Below are 18,874 nucleotides of genomic sequence, written 5' to 3' on the forward strand. Positions count from 1 at the left end.
CAGGATGCAACAAAGGACTTTTCCCAAAAGGCAGACGTATGAATTTAATGTATGTGTGTCGAAAACAAGGAAAATTGGCTAGAAGGAAAGATTGAAAGCAATTTACAGATGTTATGCCTTGCCTGATTTCTTTGCCCTGCCCAATATGCAGCTGAAATCTAGGATTTGCCTGCTCCAGCCTTAACCATAGATGTATGTGAGAAAGACATGTTTGCATGTGTGAATGTGTGTCAGAAAGGCCAGACCCCACATTCCCCAAAAAGGTTAGGATGATGACAAAAAACTAAATTCATATGAATTGAATTAGTAACTACCAAATAAAATTAATTGCCTGAAAAGTAAGGCACTGATTTGTAAAATTAATTGCTTCCCTTATTTGCATATACAAACTATTCTCTTTTATACATGGATACTGACACCAGACACAGTTAAAACAGCATAAAACTTCTCTCGTTCCAGGAGAAACCATGAAAAACCAAACCAAATGAACAGAATGAAGAAGGGGTAGGTCCAACTGGAAAGGGAAGGAAAAAAAAATCTCTCTCTCTCTCTTCGTGTGTGTCTGTGTGTGTGTGTGTGTTGCGGGAGGAAAACAATTCCTACCAGGTATGAATGCTTAAGATTTTAAAATATTCTTATGTCTTTATGAAATTCTACAGATGCTAACAGCTGTTCAAGGGAAAGGAGGCAAAAGCATCCTGTCTGAGGGGGCATGAATTGCAAGTGGGTGCCAGTCTCTGCCTTTGCATGTTGAACCTGAGGTTCTAGAAAAATAAGGGGAAAAAGAGACGCTGCATCTGTGGACTTCGTTCCCTCAATGAGTCAGGAGGAAGAAGCTTCCAATCCTTTTCCAGACTCTGTTCTAGCCACTTATTTGCATCATTTACAGTAAATGCCTCCACCTCTTGCCTGCCTGGTCACTTTCAACCATGGCTGCATCCCTTTGCTAACGTAAGGCAAGCTTCCATTTCAAAGGTAATCTTTGTGGAGAGTGGAACCTTTGTCTTCCTTTCACTTATATCCAGTGATTACTATTTTTTTTAGATGTGCCATATTGCATCATTTACAGATTTGAAGATCTGGTTCAGCATTTCTTGTGGCTGTGCAGGAGATTTCACTTTTCAGTTCTCATACAGTCATACATTGTACGGTATATGCTATGCAGAAGGAGGAGAATTGTGCATGGAAACCAGTTGAATATCAGCAGCTTTCAGTTCTAGGCTGAGACAGGACTTGTATTAGTAATATCAAAGCCTTAGCCTAGCAAAATCACAGCAGTTACCTCTCCTTCAAGCTTAACTTTTACACACAGTTCAAATGTTTAATTACAATTTTGGCCCAAGCTTATGATTTTAAGTAGCATTTTACAGACAAGTAACTTAATACATTACATTTGGGTGAGTGTCAGAAGAGGAATAATAGAGGCAAGGGGTCAATGTATTACACTGAAAGAAAATTGGAACCAGGAGGCTACTACTCTGCCTAATATGATCTACTGAAATTATAGTTAACTACAGTGACATTTACATCTTTCTTACAACTTGTAACATGGAAACAGATGAATAACTTGTTCATTACATTGTTTGTGATGGAGAATGGTAGATGTTATTACACCAAAACAACTAATCAGGAGAGAGATTATAAACTCAAGTACATTGGTGTAAATAATATGCAAAAAAAAATCACTTTTCACGTACAATCTTGTAAATGTAAAGCCCTTTGATTGCTTTATTGAATGCTACACAACCCTGTATGAATTCCATCTACATTCAATATTTATTGTTTGATTTGTAAACTACACCATTTTGCTAAACTTAATGTGGCCTGGAGTTCTCACGAAGCTCATGATCACTACTGATGAAAACAATATAATGCTCTATTTCTTCTTCCACTCTGAAATTTTGCTGCTAGTTCATTTGTCTGCAAAACAAAGTGCTTTTTGCCACTTCATTAAACTTTTGACATTATTCCTTCTTATTTATTTATTTTCATAAAGATAGGCTGGGATTCGATTATTTTCAGCCTGTAGAAGTTCAATGTACCTTGGAATGTTTTACAATGTTTGACAGCTATGAAATATAAGTACTGTGCAATTTGACTGTACATACATACATATTTTCATAAATACATCTGACAGGGACCTCCGAAGTAAATAGCCAATAATAGGAGACAAAACCACAGGCAGCCTTATTTTGTAGAACTTTGATCTAAACCTAAAATAAAACAGGAAATTCCATTGTGATCTTTCTACAAAATTAAACAAATCAATACACTGCATTTTACTGATGGAATAATTTTAATGCATTTGCAAATGATTTGACAAAAAAGGGTGTAATTTACAACACTCAAAACTTTTAACAACCATTGATTTATATGCATTTTACTGTAAAAGTAGAGAGAAGCCTAGCAAGTGTAGCGATAGGTCCCAAAGGCAACTCTCAAATATCTTCCTCGGAGACTTTGATCATTGTCTGTTGTACAAAACTTCCACCTCTTACTTACACTGCATTTGTTTGGAAAGTGGAAAATTGCATCAGTTTTCCTCACAAAAAGGATTGTCCCAGTTTAATACTTCAGTTATTGCGAAGACATTCTAAATCCACCGAGCAACAGACATTTCCATTCTGTGTAGGATGGGAAGAAAAAGATAAAAAGGAGGAATTAATACTAGTAATACGAGTGAAGAAAATAAATCTTCTCATATGGACACTAACAACCTGAATATTTAACATGAACATTTGTAAATCTATTTCTAATATAAGAGAGATCAAACAAGCATTTTCACTTTTCTGTTAAGATTTTTGTTTCATTCATTCATGAAGGAAGAACGTTGTAAATTTGTCCTTTCTCTACACATATAAGAAATCATATGACCAAATCCTCTTACACAAAGAACATTGCTATCTGCAGTTATAAGTTACTATCTGCAAAGAAAAAAAAGAATGGGGCATATATAACAGGATGTCAATCTGGAAAAGATATACAAAAGGGGAACCAAAGTATCTCTGTGTTACCCCATTATTGGTACTCTGATTTAGATAAATGGAAATAAGGGGAACTGGCAAAATACTCTAAAAGTATAGGTGGTATAAAGAAAGAGGTTACCTGAACTTTTTTTATATTTTTTTTCAGTAGAGTAATGATAGAAATAGCTAAATATTTTAAAAAATAAAACAGATCAAAGGAAGGCCTTCTTCACATAACATTCAATGGACATCTGGAATTTGTTATCCCATGATATAATGAAAGCAACTCACTTAGATTGGTTTAAAAGGAAATCAGACATATGAAGTACAAGCATTATGTTATAAAAACGAAATGCAATTTATTCTGTTCCTGTATGTCTTCCCATAGGGTTAGCTTTCGATGAATTCAGTACAGTTCTTGTGTTCTTATTTCAATGGCAAATTGGCAACAATAAAGGTGCTATATTGTTTCAGTTAACATACTGTCAGGATGGATGCATTATTTTTATGCTCAAGAAGTCAGATAAAATATACTTAATCTTAAAGAATTACACATGGATATTTTCAGAAACATTCTTTCTTCTATGATTCTCTATTAAAATTAATTTAGCTTGCTGGGGGCCACAGCCAAGCCTTACAACCTTTTAAAAGACTACAAGTTATATAAGACATTATTAAAAAGTGTATGGGTATTTTTTAGTCTTTGTTTTTGCAGGGTTTTCCTCCACTACAGAAATAGAAAATAGAGCTGAGTCCAGTCTTGTGGATTTATAATGAACATGGGCACAGTCCTTTGGATAAACAATGAATAGCATCTGCCACCTAATTCTGAATAAAACTAGATTGTTGTGGTGGACATTTCTATCATTGCCAGGATTTTAAAACTCCTTAATGTCAACAGAATGGAGCACAGTGAAGGGCAAGTAAGACATCAAGTATTTACTCAATAATGTTTTCACTGTTTTCACTGTTTTCTTGGCTTATTTTTTTTCCTATTAGATAATTTACTTTTAAATAAATAGGAAGATTGGCAACCAGTTCAGTGAATTAAGAAGATCTTTAAAATCCTTTTTTTGTTTTGTTAACTCAATGCATTCTGCTTTTTATGATTAATCCTTTATCAATGATACACTGAGTGCTAATTGTACAATTTTCACAATTTCTCTGTACACTTACTGACATTAATGTCTTAATATCTATTTATTTTTAATGATTAATTTTAAAAATTGGGGGAGGGGTCAACAACACCATCTCCTCATTAATTTGGAAATATCACTTGAAAGCCATATATTCCCTGACCTTTGTTCTTCATGATTCACCATTTTTAGAGAAAAAAGAGAGGTTTCTTCCATTTGCCAATTTAATATAAATAAATGGCATCCACAACTTGGATTCACTAAAAGTTAGGTTTATGTTACCTACTTTTATGCCTAAAAGTTAGGCATATGTTACAGTATATGTGACTAAAATGCATGCCTATAATAAATGTCACTATCCTGTATGCATATCTAAAAACTCTGCAAAGTATAAGAATACTAATTTAAAGTTATAAAGAACAATTGAATAGTTCTGGTTCAGGTTCCCAGTATAATAAGCACAAAATAGGTTTTGCATGATTTTATTATGGTATACTCATTGTACTCCCCCACATTATTTCTCTTTGAAATTAAAGTTCTTTTAAAAAGAAAACTCTGTCTCATATACACTTTATGCACGTTTTACCACTATATAAATACCTTGCATTTGCAGGTAGTACAAGGCGATCCAAGCATTGTCCATACTGAGCCACTTAATCGTGTTATTCCATAGTCATCTAGACAGGTTTTTTGCATGTCATATATACCATTATCAGCCAAACAAGGGTCACTGACACAATGAGGGCAACATTCTCCTTCTGACATTGTTGTGTAATCACAGTTCAGGGCTGGACACGCAAGTGGCCAACAATCCACTTCACCTTCCTAGGAAAAGCAAAATAGATCCATCAACACAAAAATTGGCACACATGAAAGGCAGAAAACATCAAAAACAACTTTTTCTGCAATCAAAATATTAATGTTATAATCAAATAATTATCAAAAAAATATTTAGACTGCAATCTTGACCCAACAATTATATTAAACCAGGACAAAATTGGATACATACATACATACATACATATTTCTAATTGCATCACTGAAAAAATTCTAACTCAGTTATGTCTGTATAGTATGTTAAAAATGTGCTAGAGTAGAGTATAATATAATAGAATTCTTTATTGGCCAAGTGTGATTGGACACAAAAGGAATTTGTCTTTGGTGCATAGTATAAAGTCTGATGAATGCTAATAATTGACAATGCGCACGCACGCACGCACACACACACACACACACACACACACACACACAGAGTACATATCCTATTATATAATTTGGCAAACCAAATGATACAGTGTAGAATCTGGGTGGGTGTGGACATGGTGGGCATGGCCAGGGGCTGTGACATGCAGCACTTGGCTGTCTGCATCCCATGCTTCCCCTGTGCCCCATTTTGGGCCTAGTAGGCCTCCCTGCACTTACTTGGGAACCAAAATGGGGCATGTGGAGACTCCTGGATGGGGCGGGGCAGGAAGGGGTGTGGCCAGTCAGCAATTTAACAACCAGTTTGCCTGAACAGGCCTGAATTGGCTGAATCCCAACTGTAACATTCTAAGATTTTAGGATAAGGAATATTATCATTTCTTTAAAGAAGCAGTAATTTACATTATAGAGATTAAGTGTTATTTTGTAGTCTGTGTTTTACTCAAACTCAGAACTTTCCAAACAATTTTGAAAAAGTATACCATCAAATATCTTCATGTAATAAGGAAATGTGCACATTATACTTCCTGCTATTATAATGTACTATCTGAGGAATTTGTTCTATTTGGACTCCCAATATGAGCAATTCTGGTTTCTATTATAAGTGACAAAATGTTACATTAATTATATTTTTCATTTTAAAGTCATTTGCAGAATGCTGTATCATTTAGGAACAGCATTATCCTCACTCTGTCGACCTAGTATGGAATCAAAAACTGCAGCAAAAACGGCTCCTTGGAATCCCTTAGGAGTACTGAGTAGTTATTTTAAACAAGCCCTTGATCAATCAAGAGCCAAGAACAAAGAAACTGGTATAAGACTCTGAATGTATTAAATAGCTGCAATTGTCCTGGTTTGATTGGGATAAGAAATTGTGTGACATTCAAATAAGAAATATTCTGCTGAGGTTTGTTACCACTTGGTTTAGCATTATATCAGATGGAAATCTGATTGTTCAGAATATTACTTAAGGTCCATTTTTTTTTGTTGAGAGACATGATTAAATCTGCAATCCTTATATTCATTTGCCTAAGAGCATGCTCCGTTGAACTCAATAAATAATTAGTTTAAGCTGGTATGTGTATGTTTGTACTGCAATAGATTTAATTTTGAAGGAGACATGCTCTTTTGTATTAAATCTCTCGGCAACAGCTATCTGAATAGGCTAGATATTAGAAAAAGTACATAGCAATGTTGTGTCAAAAAAGAACAGGCTTGTTCATAATGAACATTCTGAACGCTAGAATATGGTTTATTGTTAGAAACTCTAAGCCTCTTTAAACTTTTTTTCCCCTTTTACTTCCATACCAGACAGCGGCATTGTTGACAACTATATGTCCAATTGTCACCACTTCGGTACAGCTTATGGCCATTCTGATCTAAACATTGGCTGGTCACTCTGGTATCACATTCTGGGCAACAAAAGAAATCAACGCTGAGATTTTCGCAATCACAAGCTGTCCTTCGACAGAAGATCTTGCCATCCTGTTAAAAAAAATGAAGAAGCAATAAAAGCAAATGCCACTAAATAAAAGGTTATAAATGAATATACTCATTGCGATGAGTTTGACAATGAGTTAGCGAGTCATATTTAGATGTTGCATTTATACTGCCATTTATTTAATGTGTGTCTTACTGAGATCCTTAATTAACACTTCCATTAATGAAATATTTGTTTTGGACATCTGAAAGGGCAGCCAAACTTAGTTCAAGAAATAACACAACACAATTAAACTGAAGTTCAGCATCTACCATGACAAAGAAATAGATGAAATATTTTGCCCTCTGAATGTGGTGACTTCAACCATCCTTGTTTTTAGTTTTCTTTAAAAGTGAAACAAAATATAGCCGTTCTGATTATCCTGCAAGCTGCACTTATGCTGTTGTTTTTTGGTTGGTGATTGCTTCTTTCAGTTTTTTCTTCAGCTCAGCCAATAAAGCAGCAGGGTCTAGTCATCACCTGCAACTATTGGTTTAGCTTACATCGGTAAGCCTGAAGTATAGAGTTGAGACCTAAGGCTAAGGAAACATTTAAACATATGACCAAAGAAAAGAAAACTAAATACTCTATCTCAGTCTCTGCAGAGATTCTGAGTCATCCAGGTCATGGTTGTTCCAAAGTGCTTTTTAGGAGGCAACTGGAGTTTCTTATTGTCAAGAAAATCCAGTTGCCTCCTGAAAAAGCACCCTTGGGACAACCGAGACCTGGATGATTGAGAATCTCTACAGAATTTTAGCTATGCAATTTGGGGTGATTGGTGTGTGAGTATGAATGGATTTCCAGAAAAATTGCAGACTACAGGAACCATTAGCATTGCTCAGGCAACCTTGAGGACACAGATAAACCTCCAGGTGGCCTCAATGACCCTCTAAAATTTGCAAATGACCAGTTGTCTAAAAGGACTATAAATACTTCTATTCACCAACATCCAGTCAGAGCTGAAGAAGTTTCTTAGAGGAGAAGCAAAATGTCTTCAAAGAAAAAACAAAGAAGTCCAGTTGCCTCCTAAAAAAGCACCAATCAGACTCATTTATTTTTATTATATATGTACCAATGTGAAATCACAGCTGCCAGTTTTTTTAAACTGGGGTTACTCTCAGAGCTGTGGATTATATGTGTAGTGTGCGTTCCAGAGGGTTTTTTTATCCAGCAGCTGCACTTATATGCAAGCAAAAAAATAATCAAAGAACACTACTGTTATCAATTACAACTTCCCACCAAAAACAATCTACTGTATGGTGTTGCTTGGTTTTGCTATGTAGGCAGAATGATGGTGTCTATAGAAAAACTGATTGAAATTTCAAAACATCAGAAAAAGGGTTATATGAATGGAAGAAAGCATAATATGTACTTGCCTGGCTGGGTTTTTCATCTCCAAGTAAGAAGAGGTTCTACTTGAAAGGACTATTAATGAGATGTTGTCTTGTTAATGTTTTGGTTGAGCAAGTGATTTCTAAACTAAATTATTCTCCGCTGGTGAGTCATGTGCATTATCCCCATTGTATCTTACATATTACTGATTAATTTTCAGAATGCTTTCTTTTTATTAAAAAAAATTGCACTTTTACAAATTATCTTCCCTGCCATGTGATCTACTCTTGCGGCACTGAGGTGAAAAATTATCTGTAATTGTATTACATGGATGCCTGTAATTGCATTCACAGCTGCTTTTGTATCTTCTTGAAGACCTTATTTCATTAGGCCAAATGGAAGTTGGTTAGGATATGAGTAACAAAGAAAGGCCTCCTGATCCATAAAAAGATGAAAGGCACATAGGATGTAACAGGACCCTAGAGTCCAGAAAGATCCCCAATTTACATACCTGTTCTATTTGGGGCAGTGCCACCCCATCCAAAATTAGGTGAATGGCAGGTCATTTAACCTGCCACTGCCCAATTCATTCAGTTTTGTTAGGGCTAAATCTAAGCCTGTTTCTCCCCAACCAGAGCCTTTCAACATCCAGGCACTGGAACAGTACTTCCACCTCATCACCTATCTGGCCAAAAGTCAAGATGTGTAATTGTATATTATTAACATGTAGAAGATATGTGACCATGTGGTGACAAATAATCTCGGCATAGCAGAAGGCTTGAACTGGAGTGTTTTATTAACCATAATATTTTATCAAATATAAAATAATTCAAGTTGGGGAAAAAAACTCCTGTATCTTTGAAAGAAATGCATACTTTTTTTCAAATTTCCACAAACATTTATCTTTGTACTAATAAGGGGAGAAAAGAACACTGCAATTTAAAACAAAGTTAATGATAAAGTGATAAAAAATCAAACATATTAAATGTATTGTGCAAACAAGTTAATGTACTTTCTATATTTGGAATGATATATACCAGAGAACCAAAGTATATAAATATATCTTGAATAGAAGTCAATTTTTAAAACAACATTTTATACATTGTTACTATGAATATACATATTAATTTTATTGTATTTTACATTATGTATATTAGAGAGAAAGATAGAGAGAGGGGGGAGAGATTTTTTACTTTGAGTGTCAAATATATATTTATAAAATAACCTTATCAATTGCTAAATAATCTAAGATGTGCATAAACTAAAAGGAACAGAAGGAGGACAGAATAACCACTATTAGTATAAATCCAACTTAAGTATGTAGTTAAATAAGGCATATTCGATTGCACCAAGGGGAATAAAGTCCAAAGAAAATGCACATTTTTTCCCTAAAAGCATGACACATTTCATATTTATGAAGTTTAGTTAAAGCAAAAGGTAATTGGGAGTTCATCTAACTATACACTTTTTTTCCATTTAAAAAAATGAGAAATATCTGAATGTAAAAGACAGGTAAAAATTAATATTAATATGTATTAATATGATCCAGCTATAAAATAACTTTGCACTGTAGAAAATAGAAATTTTCAGCAAATAAAGACAAATGCATTTAGAGGGACAGTGGGTGGGGGGGAGGAAATAAAATTTCGATTTGAAGCCTTTCAACTGCAGTCTCCACTTGAAGCATATAAGGAGACTTCCCCAATTATGTAAAATATCTTAGCTGAAGTTTAATTATTGGTTTCTTTCAAAAACTTAGTCAAAAACATGGGAAATCTGGGGCAAAGTATGTAAGCTTGTCCACAAGGTAATGCTTCCTTTCTTTACTGGCTTTCTAGTTCTCTATTTTATGCTAAATAAGGAATTTAATGGAACATATGCATTTTTTTCTAACAGTGTAAATATGCCTAAAACATGTCTGTTATTTTTTGAGATTCAGTGCATTCTGATTCTGACCTGGTAGAAAAAAGAGTAAATAGGAGACTATAAATTGGAAGATTTCAAGTAAAGTTCAACGGAGCATCACTTATCCATAAAGAAAGATATATTTAAAGTATAATAACATACTCCTGGAAGCAAGATGTGGGTCTGGAAAAAATGTGTGTTTTGTTGTGTTCCTGTTTCTTAACATTAATATTTCATTATTCAGAACATAAAGCATCTGAAATGTCCATAAAGGGCAGCATGTTGAACTAGACTGAATCACGCTGTGGAGAATTGACCTGCCTCTATTTAAAACTTTCATCCACTCATTTTTTTCTCATCAATTATTTTTAAATACAGAAAATTAATGCTAAAACCTAGACTTCCTGCGTTTAGCCCATGAAAACAACTATAACAAATAGTCTTAAAGAGAAGTCTTGCTACATCTAATTATCATGATCATGATGATCATCATCATCATCATTTCATATGATTTGAAGAATGCTCTTTGAGAGTGTAAAATAAATCTGTCTCAGGTTATCAAAGGCAGCAAATATTATTAGCAGTTAATTAATTACGATGTTAGTTTTAATGTTTAGTAAATATTTTGCCCTCATGAATAGGAAAAAAATACTTTTTATTTAGTAATTAATTAAATCTAAGCTGACTCAAACTGAATAGTTATAAGATTGTATAGCTGCAATAATTTCTTGTCCTTCACTTTTCTAGTAAAGGAAGAAAAGCTATTTTTCATATATCTCAATTTTAGGCCATTGGATAGTATCAACAAGGGATTGGCTATCTTTTTCTACATACACACAGCTGTAATAGTCAATTAGAGATTTCACAGAAATTTTCATAAGCTGGGACCTGTTCCTTGAACATTTTATTAGATTTTATTCTATGTGAAAGGCAGAGGACTGCATTTTAATCATTTTGCAGCAGGAAAAAATACATAATTTACTAGAATTATTTGATAAAATGTAATACTCTTGATTCAATTACTGTGTTTCCTTGAAAATAAGACAGGGTCTTATTTTCTTTTGACCTCCGAAATAAGCACTTGGCCTTATTTTTGGGGAAGTCTTATTATTTTTGAGGTGCAGGAGGCGGCGAGCATGGTCACCTCATGGCCGCTGCTGTGTTGCAATATTTTCGGGGAGAGCTTATTTTAGCGCATGCACTCAAAAGCCCAATTGGGCTTATTATCCAGGGAAGTCTTATTTTTGGGAAAAGATGGTAATCACTTCATTTTTTAATATATTTTTTATTTTTGAATAAACACAGACAAAACCCCCCAAAAAACCCCAAAACCCATCTTCCATTACAAATTGTAGAAATTGTGTCGATTGTTACCAAAAACTTCCATACATCCCTTCCCCAGTCATCACCTACAATTCATATCAAATCATATATTTTAAATCAAATATATTTTTATATATATTACTATCATAATATCTCAACCTTCATTTAACTATAATTGTTTTTATGTCCTTTTATATAAAATATTCCAGATTTAAAGCAAAACCACATAATTAGCTTTTCTCAATATCATCCAGTAACATTACATCTTTATAACATGTTCTAAATAAAAAATGGTTATATTTAATAACAGTTTCTAAACTACCTTTCATAGTCACCATTTGCAATTTATATCAAATTTCCTCTTATCAAACCAATACATATATATGCATTTTGATCATTATCAATCATTTATTTAACTATATCCATTATCACTTCATTTTATACATAATGCTCTAAATTTAACTAAATTTTTTATTATAAGCTTTCATTACATCAACCTGTGTCTTTCCAGTCTTATGTCTCTTGCCATCCATATTCCACTCTTTCCATTTCCAACCACACTCAGTTTACTGTCAATATCAACAATTTTCTTCTCTCTTTGTTTATTTTTTCCTTCAGTTTTTAGAACTCTGACCTTCACTTTCTTCATTTGATAAATACCCTCAATTTTTCCATCAAATTTTACTGTTCTATGATCTATGTTCTCCAATCTCTTCTCAATTTTCTCTGTTACTTCTAATAATTTTTGAATTTCAAACATAATCTTTTGCAATGTTAAGGTTTCTTTTTCATGTTGCACCATTCTTCCAACTTGTAAAAACTGCCACTCTGGCATTCAAAACTTTTTATTAAATTTAAAGCAAGTTCATTTATAATCTTTCAAAACAAGGCTTTGTTTTCACTCCACTCCAGCTGCCAATAATGCTCCTGAAGAGCACCTGTATAAACAACCCATGATCTTCTAACTATCACTCTCTGTAAACAAGCTGAAGAACCTTGAAATGCAAAGTCAAATGATCAAAGAGAAAAAAGAAAAGACAATATTTCCAAGCCTTCCAAGCCTCCAAGTGGCAGTGTTACTTCCTTTCCCTCTGTTATTACAGCCCTCTTTGTATTCCTTTTACATCTTCTTTATATACTGGGCTTAAAGAAAACAAAATTCTTAAATGGAGCAACAAAAAAAAAACCCCATCCAATCCAATTTTATAAAAATAAGGAAAAAGATTTTAATCCATAGGTATAAAAAAAGAATATAAAAAGTAGAAGAAGAAAAACTAATCCGTTCAATTTAAAGAATAGGAAACATTTGCAAAAAGTTCCATCCGTAAAAGAAAATTTGAAAAAAAGGATAACAGTCTAATGTAGCTTAATTTTGCCACTTACTCTCGTCTGTTTTCATATTTAATTTAGCTTTAATTTTGGGGGGATAGTCTCTTTTATCATAATTAGATTTCCTCACCAGATCAACACACTTTCTCTTTCTGTTTTCCTCCCGTTCCAGAGCTGTCCCAACTTCAGCAGCTTCAATGGCTGCGCTTCTGTCGCTGGCAATAAGAGATTCTCCTGGATCAATCAGGGACTTTGTGGTGTCCCTGAGATCAGCAGGATGTACTCTTCCCTGTCACCATCTCTTTTGGGCGGTTTAAGTCCAAAAGGACCGTCCAGTGGCAAAAGTATCGACTGCAATCTTGGAGCTCCAAACTCACATGTTATGTCATTGCAACGTCAGCTCCTAATTTGGTAATAACTTCATAATTTAAAGTGTTGTAATTAGTGTAGTTTGGTAGTTTCTTCATAATTCTCTAATGCACCAAATGGCAAGAAAAACATGTATTTTATTTTTCAGAGTATAAGACACACCTTTTTCCCTCAAAAAAGAGCCTGAAAATCTGGGTGCCTCTTATACACTGAATACAGCATTTTTTTGCCTCCTGAAACCCCACTCCTTCACCAAAATGGCTGTGGATAGCCTCTAGGAAGATTTTAGAGAGCTCCTGGGAGATGGGAAGGGCAGAAATAATTTTTAAAAATGGCCTGTTTTTTGCTCAATTATATCCTCCCCAGCCCCCAGGAGCACTCTATAAGCTTCCTAAAGGCTATCCATGCCCTTTTTTAAAACAAAAATGGGCCATGTTTTGCTCATTTTTGGCCTCCCCCCCCCCAGCAGCACACTGCACCCCCCTAAAGGCTATTTGGGCCCGTTTTCACGAAAAATGGGCTGTTTTTGAGAAGTGTGCAGATTGCAATTTTTTTTAAATTTCCCTCTTCAAAACCTTGCTGCGTCTTATACTCTGGTGCATTTTATACTCTGAAAAATATGGGTATGTAATCCCAACAAATTGCTATTGAGTTAGAAACAGTGTGGCCAATTCAAGATGATATTATTGACATAAATATTTTGAGATAGATATTCACAGACTTCATGAATTGAGGAAAATTGGTTTGTGACTTGGGTGGTTTGCAAAATACAAATAAATAAATAAATAAATAAATAAATAAATAAATAAATAAATAAATAAATAAATAAATAAATAAATAAATAAATAACCAGATCTAGCATATTCCCTTTGCAAATATACTGAGGAAGCTACAGATGATTTATTGAATTCTGGATCAGTATATTGTATGGTGTATGAACTCAGTCTCTGTATTTCATAAAAGTTTATTTAGGACACGATGTGAATCCAGAAAATCATAACCTATTTAAAATTCCATGGTTAAAAGAACTATGGCTTTCCAAATCACGGTGTGAATGTTTAGCAAACTTCATAGGAACTTACCTTGCAGGAGCAAACAGAACATCTGTCTTTCTTCAATGTCCATACTTGGCCATTCCTTTTCAGCCCCCCTTCATGAGGGCAATCACCTGTACAGGAAGGTCCAGATGGACAGAGGCAATCAAATCCCCCTGCCAAGTTTACACAGGCAGAATCATTCCAACAAGTGTGAGTCTTTAAGGCACATTCATCAATATCTGCAGAAGAGAGATACATTATTAGACAAACCTGAAAAAATGCTCCTTCCCCTGGGAACGTCAAACAGTTGTTTGAAATATTGTAGAATTAAAATTCATATCATTTGAAGGTACACTTTTTCTCCAGCTATCTTAATGTGAGAGAAAATAGATATTCCTCAAGTCAAATTGTAAAAGAATAAAGAAATTGCATTACTATAATAGAAATAACACTAATAAAAATCGAATAACACAGTATTCATGAGTGCTTAAACATTGATGTGACTACCAGAGTAACTATTCCTTGAAATCTAAAACAAACAAACAAAAAAACAAATAAATAAATAAATAAAAGAAAATTTCATTTATTTAATTGATTCACTGTATCATATTTTTCAAGCAGAACAAGGACAGAAAAAACATTGTCCTAACTCCTTGCTAATCATAATCATAACATTTTCACATATTAGAAAAAAGGAAAATAAAGGAAATCAGCAATGATTTGTAATTTTAAAAAATAATGAAATTGGTTTCTTTCCTTCTTGTGTAAAAATTGCGATATATTTTGATTATATTATTCTTTCACTCATAGGCATTCTTCTCTTCAGAGCTTCCTTTCTTCATTATTCTGGGAATGAAAATTTATATACACAAACCTCTATGGCCCTACTGTTCACACAGCCACACTATTCATGTAAACAATGAGTGTATTTATTTCTGCTTGCTGAATTGTTCCTGCAGAAAATTTTAAAAAATGTCTATTTTGAGGGCAAACTGTCTATTTTAAGGGCAAAAGGAGCAAATGTTCTAAACTTACAAAATTCCACAGCTCAGATTATTTCTAATGCCTTCTTAGCTCTCTTATTTAAGTGATACAGGCAAACTGGTGTAGATCCAATCAGACAACATTAGTGAAGTAACACTTATATTTCAGGCAAGAGCCACTCACTATCAACATTGTGCAACTGAAGCCTTATTTACAAATTTCAGACTGTGAATATTGAGAGCTGATGTTATTGTTCTAGGAAATTATAAAGTATGAAATAGAACCAATATAGTTCTCTTCTCACAGAAGAGAGCAGACAAATCTTCCAACAAAAGTAATACAAATCAATCTCAATAGTCTAACATTTTCTTTTCTAGGTAGGGTGGCATGAAAAGTAGCAAAGTCATAGGAAGATATTTTACTTACAGATGCCTAGAAGACAGATTCTTAATTGAGATCTAGAATGTTAAGTGGAAGTTGTAGAAGAAAAAAGTTTCCCAAAGGTAGGATTTCACAGGATTGCTTTACAACAGTGGTCACTAACCTTTCTGACTTGGATAGAAACTTGGACTTGTTGGACAGGGGGAGGAAGTGGTGGGGAAGGGAATGGTTTTGTGTGCACACACCACTTTCACAAATGCAGAGTCGTGCACATGTATGCACTCACCAACAAACTTCCGCATTGCAGTTCCAAAAGTGCTGTGGCTGGCACTGGGTCACAGACTGGGAGTTGTGGACCCTTGTATTACAAAACTGCCTCCCAATTTCATGTACCTTTAATCGGTTTAGGTTTAGGTTTTATTCGACTTGTATGCCGCCCTAGTCCCGAGGGACTCAGGGCGGCTAACAAAACCAAGGGATGGGGGGGGGGGACAATACAAAAGGGAAGGCAACAGAAACAGACAACAATACAAAACAATTTAAAAGGTCTCAACAAGCACACCAATTCGAGTAGGGGATGGAACTCAACAGCCCCAGGCCTGCTGGAACAGCCAGGTCTTAACGGCTTTACGGAAAGCCTGAAGGGTGGTGAGGATCTGAATCTCCACAAGGAGATCGTTCCTTTGTCATAATCAATGTATATCTACATTCTATCCCATCCACGTTTTTCTGGAATTAATCCAGTAAAACCCTAGGCCTACCTCAGGAGACAATAGAGAAACAAGATCTTTGTTTCTTCATAATCTGGCATAGGAAAAGAACCAGGTACTTTTTGTTATTTTGTGTTTTTCAGAAAATAAACTAATAAAATAGTTCCCAAACATTATAAGTACTTTAAAAACAGTCTTTTGATCGATAATCATAGTAAATTTCAAACAAATGCATTATGTGTATCATGTAAATAAAAGTCTTTTTCTTAAGGAATGATGAAATTCATTCTTGATAGTTTATTGATAGGAACTGAAACAATATAGAAATCATCACGACTTGCTGAACTTATAGGATGGACCTACATTTATTTGGATTCTAATGATGGGACAAAATATTGAAAATGTAACTGTGACAACAGCTTCTCCTATTGCTTCCCCTATTGTGAATCCCCAAGATGGGAACAGGATATCTAGAGAAATAAGGGTTATAAATCTTAACATTCCAGCCTGTTTAAGTCAGTCACACAATGACCAGCTTCATGTTTATGGCAGTTACTAAATTCTTCCTTCTGAAAAGGCTTGCCTGCCCCCCACCCCCCACCCCTATGCAAGGATGCAAAAATAAAGTCAAATAATAAATAACCTGCCCTTGACCTGGAAGAATTAGGACATTATTGTTCTAATTATTTGTGGCTAAAGCAGTAATAAAGAAAGCACCTTTGCAATTCTAGGTACATCTAAGGGTATCAATTATTTGGATCAATTCACTTGAGTTTTCAAGATGGAATACATTTACAAGAAAACTTTGGTCAGGTTGATGAGTCACTTTTGCCACAAATTGGCTATAAGGAAGGAAGTCCTACTAGTTCTGGTCTACTGGTATTTTGTGATGGTCCACAATCTCCCAAGAAAGTTGCACAAGGGCACTCCTGTTTGAAACTATTAACCCGGGGTGTGTAATAAGAGCCAATTATTTTATCATTTCTTACATTTATATGCTGCCCAACTTTCAGCTACTATGGGCAGGTTACAATTATTAAAAACATTTAAAAACCAAGAACAAAACAAAACCAGCACAAGACAAAGGAACAATAATGGTAAGAAACCAACCCTGGAGGGGAACAAAAAAGGAAGAAAGGGGCATTGGTCATTCTCACTGGGTGAAGAGCCAGATTTTTAGTTTCCTTGAAAAGGATGGTAGGGTGAGGGTCCATCTGGACTGGGGAGAGGACTCACTGCAGAGGGTAGGCATTGCTACACAAAAGGTGCACTTCAGGGGCCTGAGAAGTGGCATTGTTTAATCAATGGAACCCAGAGTACACCAGTCCTGCCAGATAGAACCAGACAGGGAGATAATATGGAAGACAGATCATCCTTCAAGTAACCATGCCCTAAGCCAGGTAAGGCTTTATAGGTACCAATAAGCATATACTACAGATTAACAGAGCTGGAAGGTACCTTGTAGGTCCAACCCCCCACCCACCCAAGCAAGAGACCCTATGCCATTTCTGACAGATGGCAGTTCAGTTTCTTCTCGAAAGCCTCCAGTGATGAAGCTTCCACAACTTCCAAAGGCAAGCTGTTCCATATGGTTGATTGTTCTCACTGTCAGAAAATTTCTTCTTATTTCCAGGTTGAATCTCTCCATGTTCAGTTTCCATCCATAATTCCTTGTCTGGCCTTCAGGTGCTTTGGAAAATAGCTTGACCCCTTCCTCTCTGTGGCAGCCACTTAAATATTGGAAGACTGCTATCCTGGTCCTTCTCTTCACTTGAATTGCACTTGGAAGCAAACCAGCAAGCAATCCAATTACATGGACACACCTAAACATGTTTCTCACTGCCCATGTCATTGCATTCTGGACCAGCTGAAGTATTTCCTCATGGGGAGGGAGGGCTAATCATATGAGATGTTATCAGTATGTCGACAAAGCCTTGTTTTTCAGCACCTTGCCACCTCACTCCAAAGAAGCAGTCAATTACATTGGCCATTGCTGAAGTTTGAGAAGGCATTGGATATGAATAAGTAAAGTGGAATTAAATCCAGATTAGACAGAGATGCTGGTAGTTAATAGGATGACATTCCACTGGTCTCTCTACTTGAGATTAGACTTTTTAGACACTGGATTTAATATTATTTTTCCTTTTCTGTCTCATCCTCTCTGTATTGTGATCACGGTCAAATTATTAATGGCAGATGAACTCAAGGGCTCTGACCTTAAGAAATTGAATTATCTCTTTGCAAGATGTGTTTCCAACTATCAGCAAGCAAGCTGCTAATTTTGCTCAGCTGTACGTTCTTAGTTGTAGCTTAATTTTGTTGTAACCTTTTTATATCTAATATTTCTATTACTTTATTTTATCGTTTCATTGTTTTGTTGTTATATGATTCTGTTTTATAGCATTTCTATATAATGATCTGTAGTTGCAACAATAAATTTGCTTACTTTCTTAGTCTCCTACTCATGTTGTTTGCAATAAATGACAAGTTCTGTCCAATATAGGCCCTTTCTCCAGCATGCCAGAGAAACAGCCTGGAAACAGTGTTAATTCAGACCTGGCATTTTTACCATTTTATGAATAAATAAATTATCCATTATCCAGGCTGCAGTCAGTTTTGATGGACATCTGAGTGCATAATCAATATGAGCCATACACTATAGGGCACATAAATACATGATTAAAATGCATAAATATATTAAGACTGACCTTTCTCTTCT

The 18,874-nt window shown here is 34.9% G+C and overlaps 1 protein-coding gene across 1 annotated transcript in view; it reads right to left on the reverse strand.

Moving 5' to 3' along the window:
* Window positions 1–2,573: 2,573 nt before the first annotated feature.
* NELL1 (neural EGFL like 1) overlaps window positions 2,574–18,874 on the reverse strand; it is a 532,597-nt gene continuing 516,296 nt past the window's right edge. Inside the window, exons 17-20 of the mRNA XM_032212957.1 lie at window positions 14,126–14,319; window positions 6,614–6,790; window positions 4,703–4,927; window positions 2,574–2,624 (exon numbers count right to left, since the gene is read on the reverse strand). Coding sequence (XP_032068848.1) covers window positions 2,574–2,624; window positions 4,703–4,927; window positions 6,614–6,790; window positions 14,126–14,319 — 647 coding nt within the window. The remainder of the gene's footprint in view (window positions 2,625–4,702; window positions 4,928–6,613; window positions 6,791–14,125; window positions 14,320–18,874) is intronic.

The sequence above is a fragment of the Thamnophis elegans genome, chromosome 1, assembly GCF_009769535.1.
Source record: "Thamnophis elegans isolate rThaEle1 chromosome 1, rThaEle1.pri, whole genome shotgun sequence".
Classification (NCBI taxonomy): domain Eukaryota; kingdom Metazoa; phylum Chordata; class Lepidosauria; order Squamata; family Colubridae; genus Thamnophis; species Thamnophis elegans.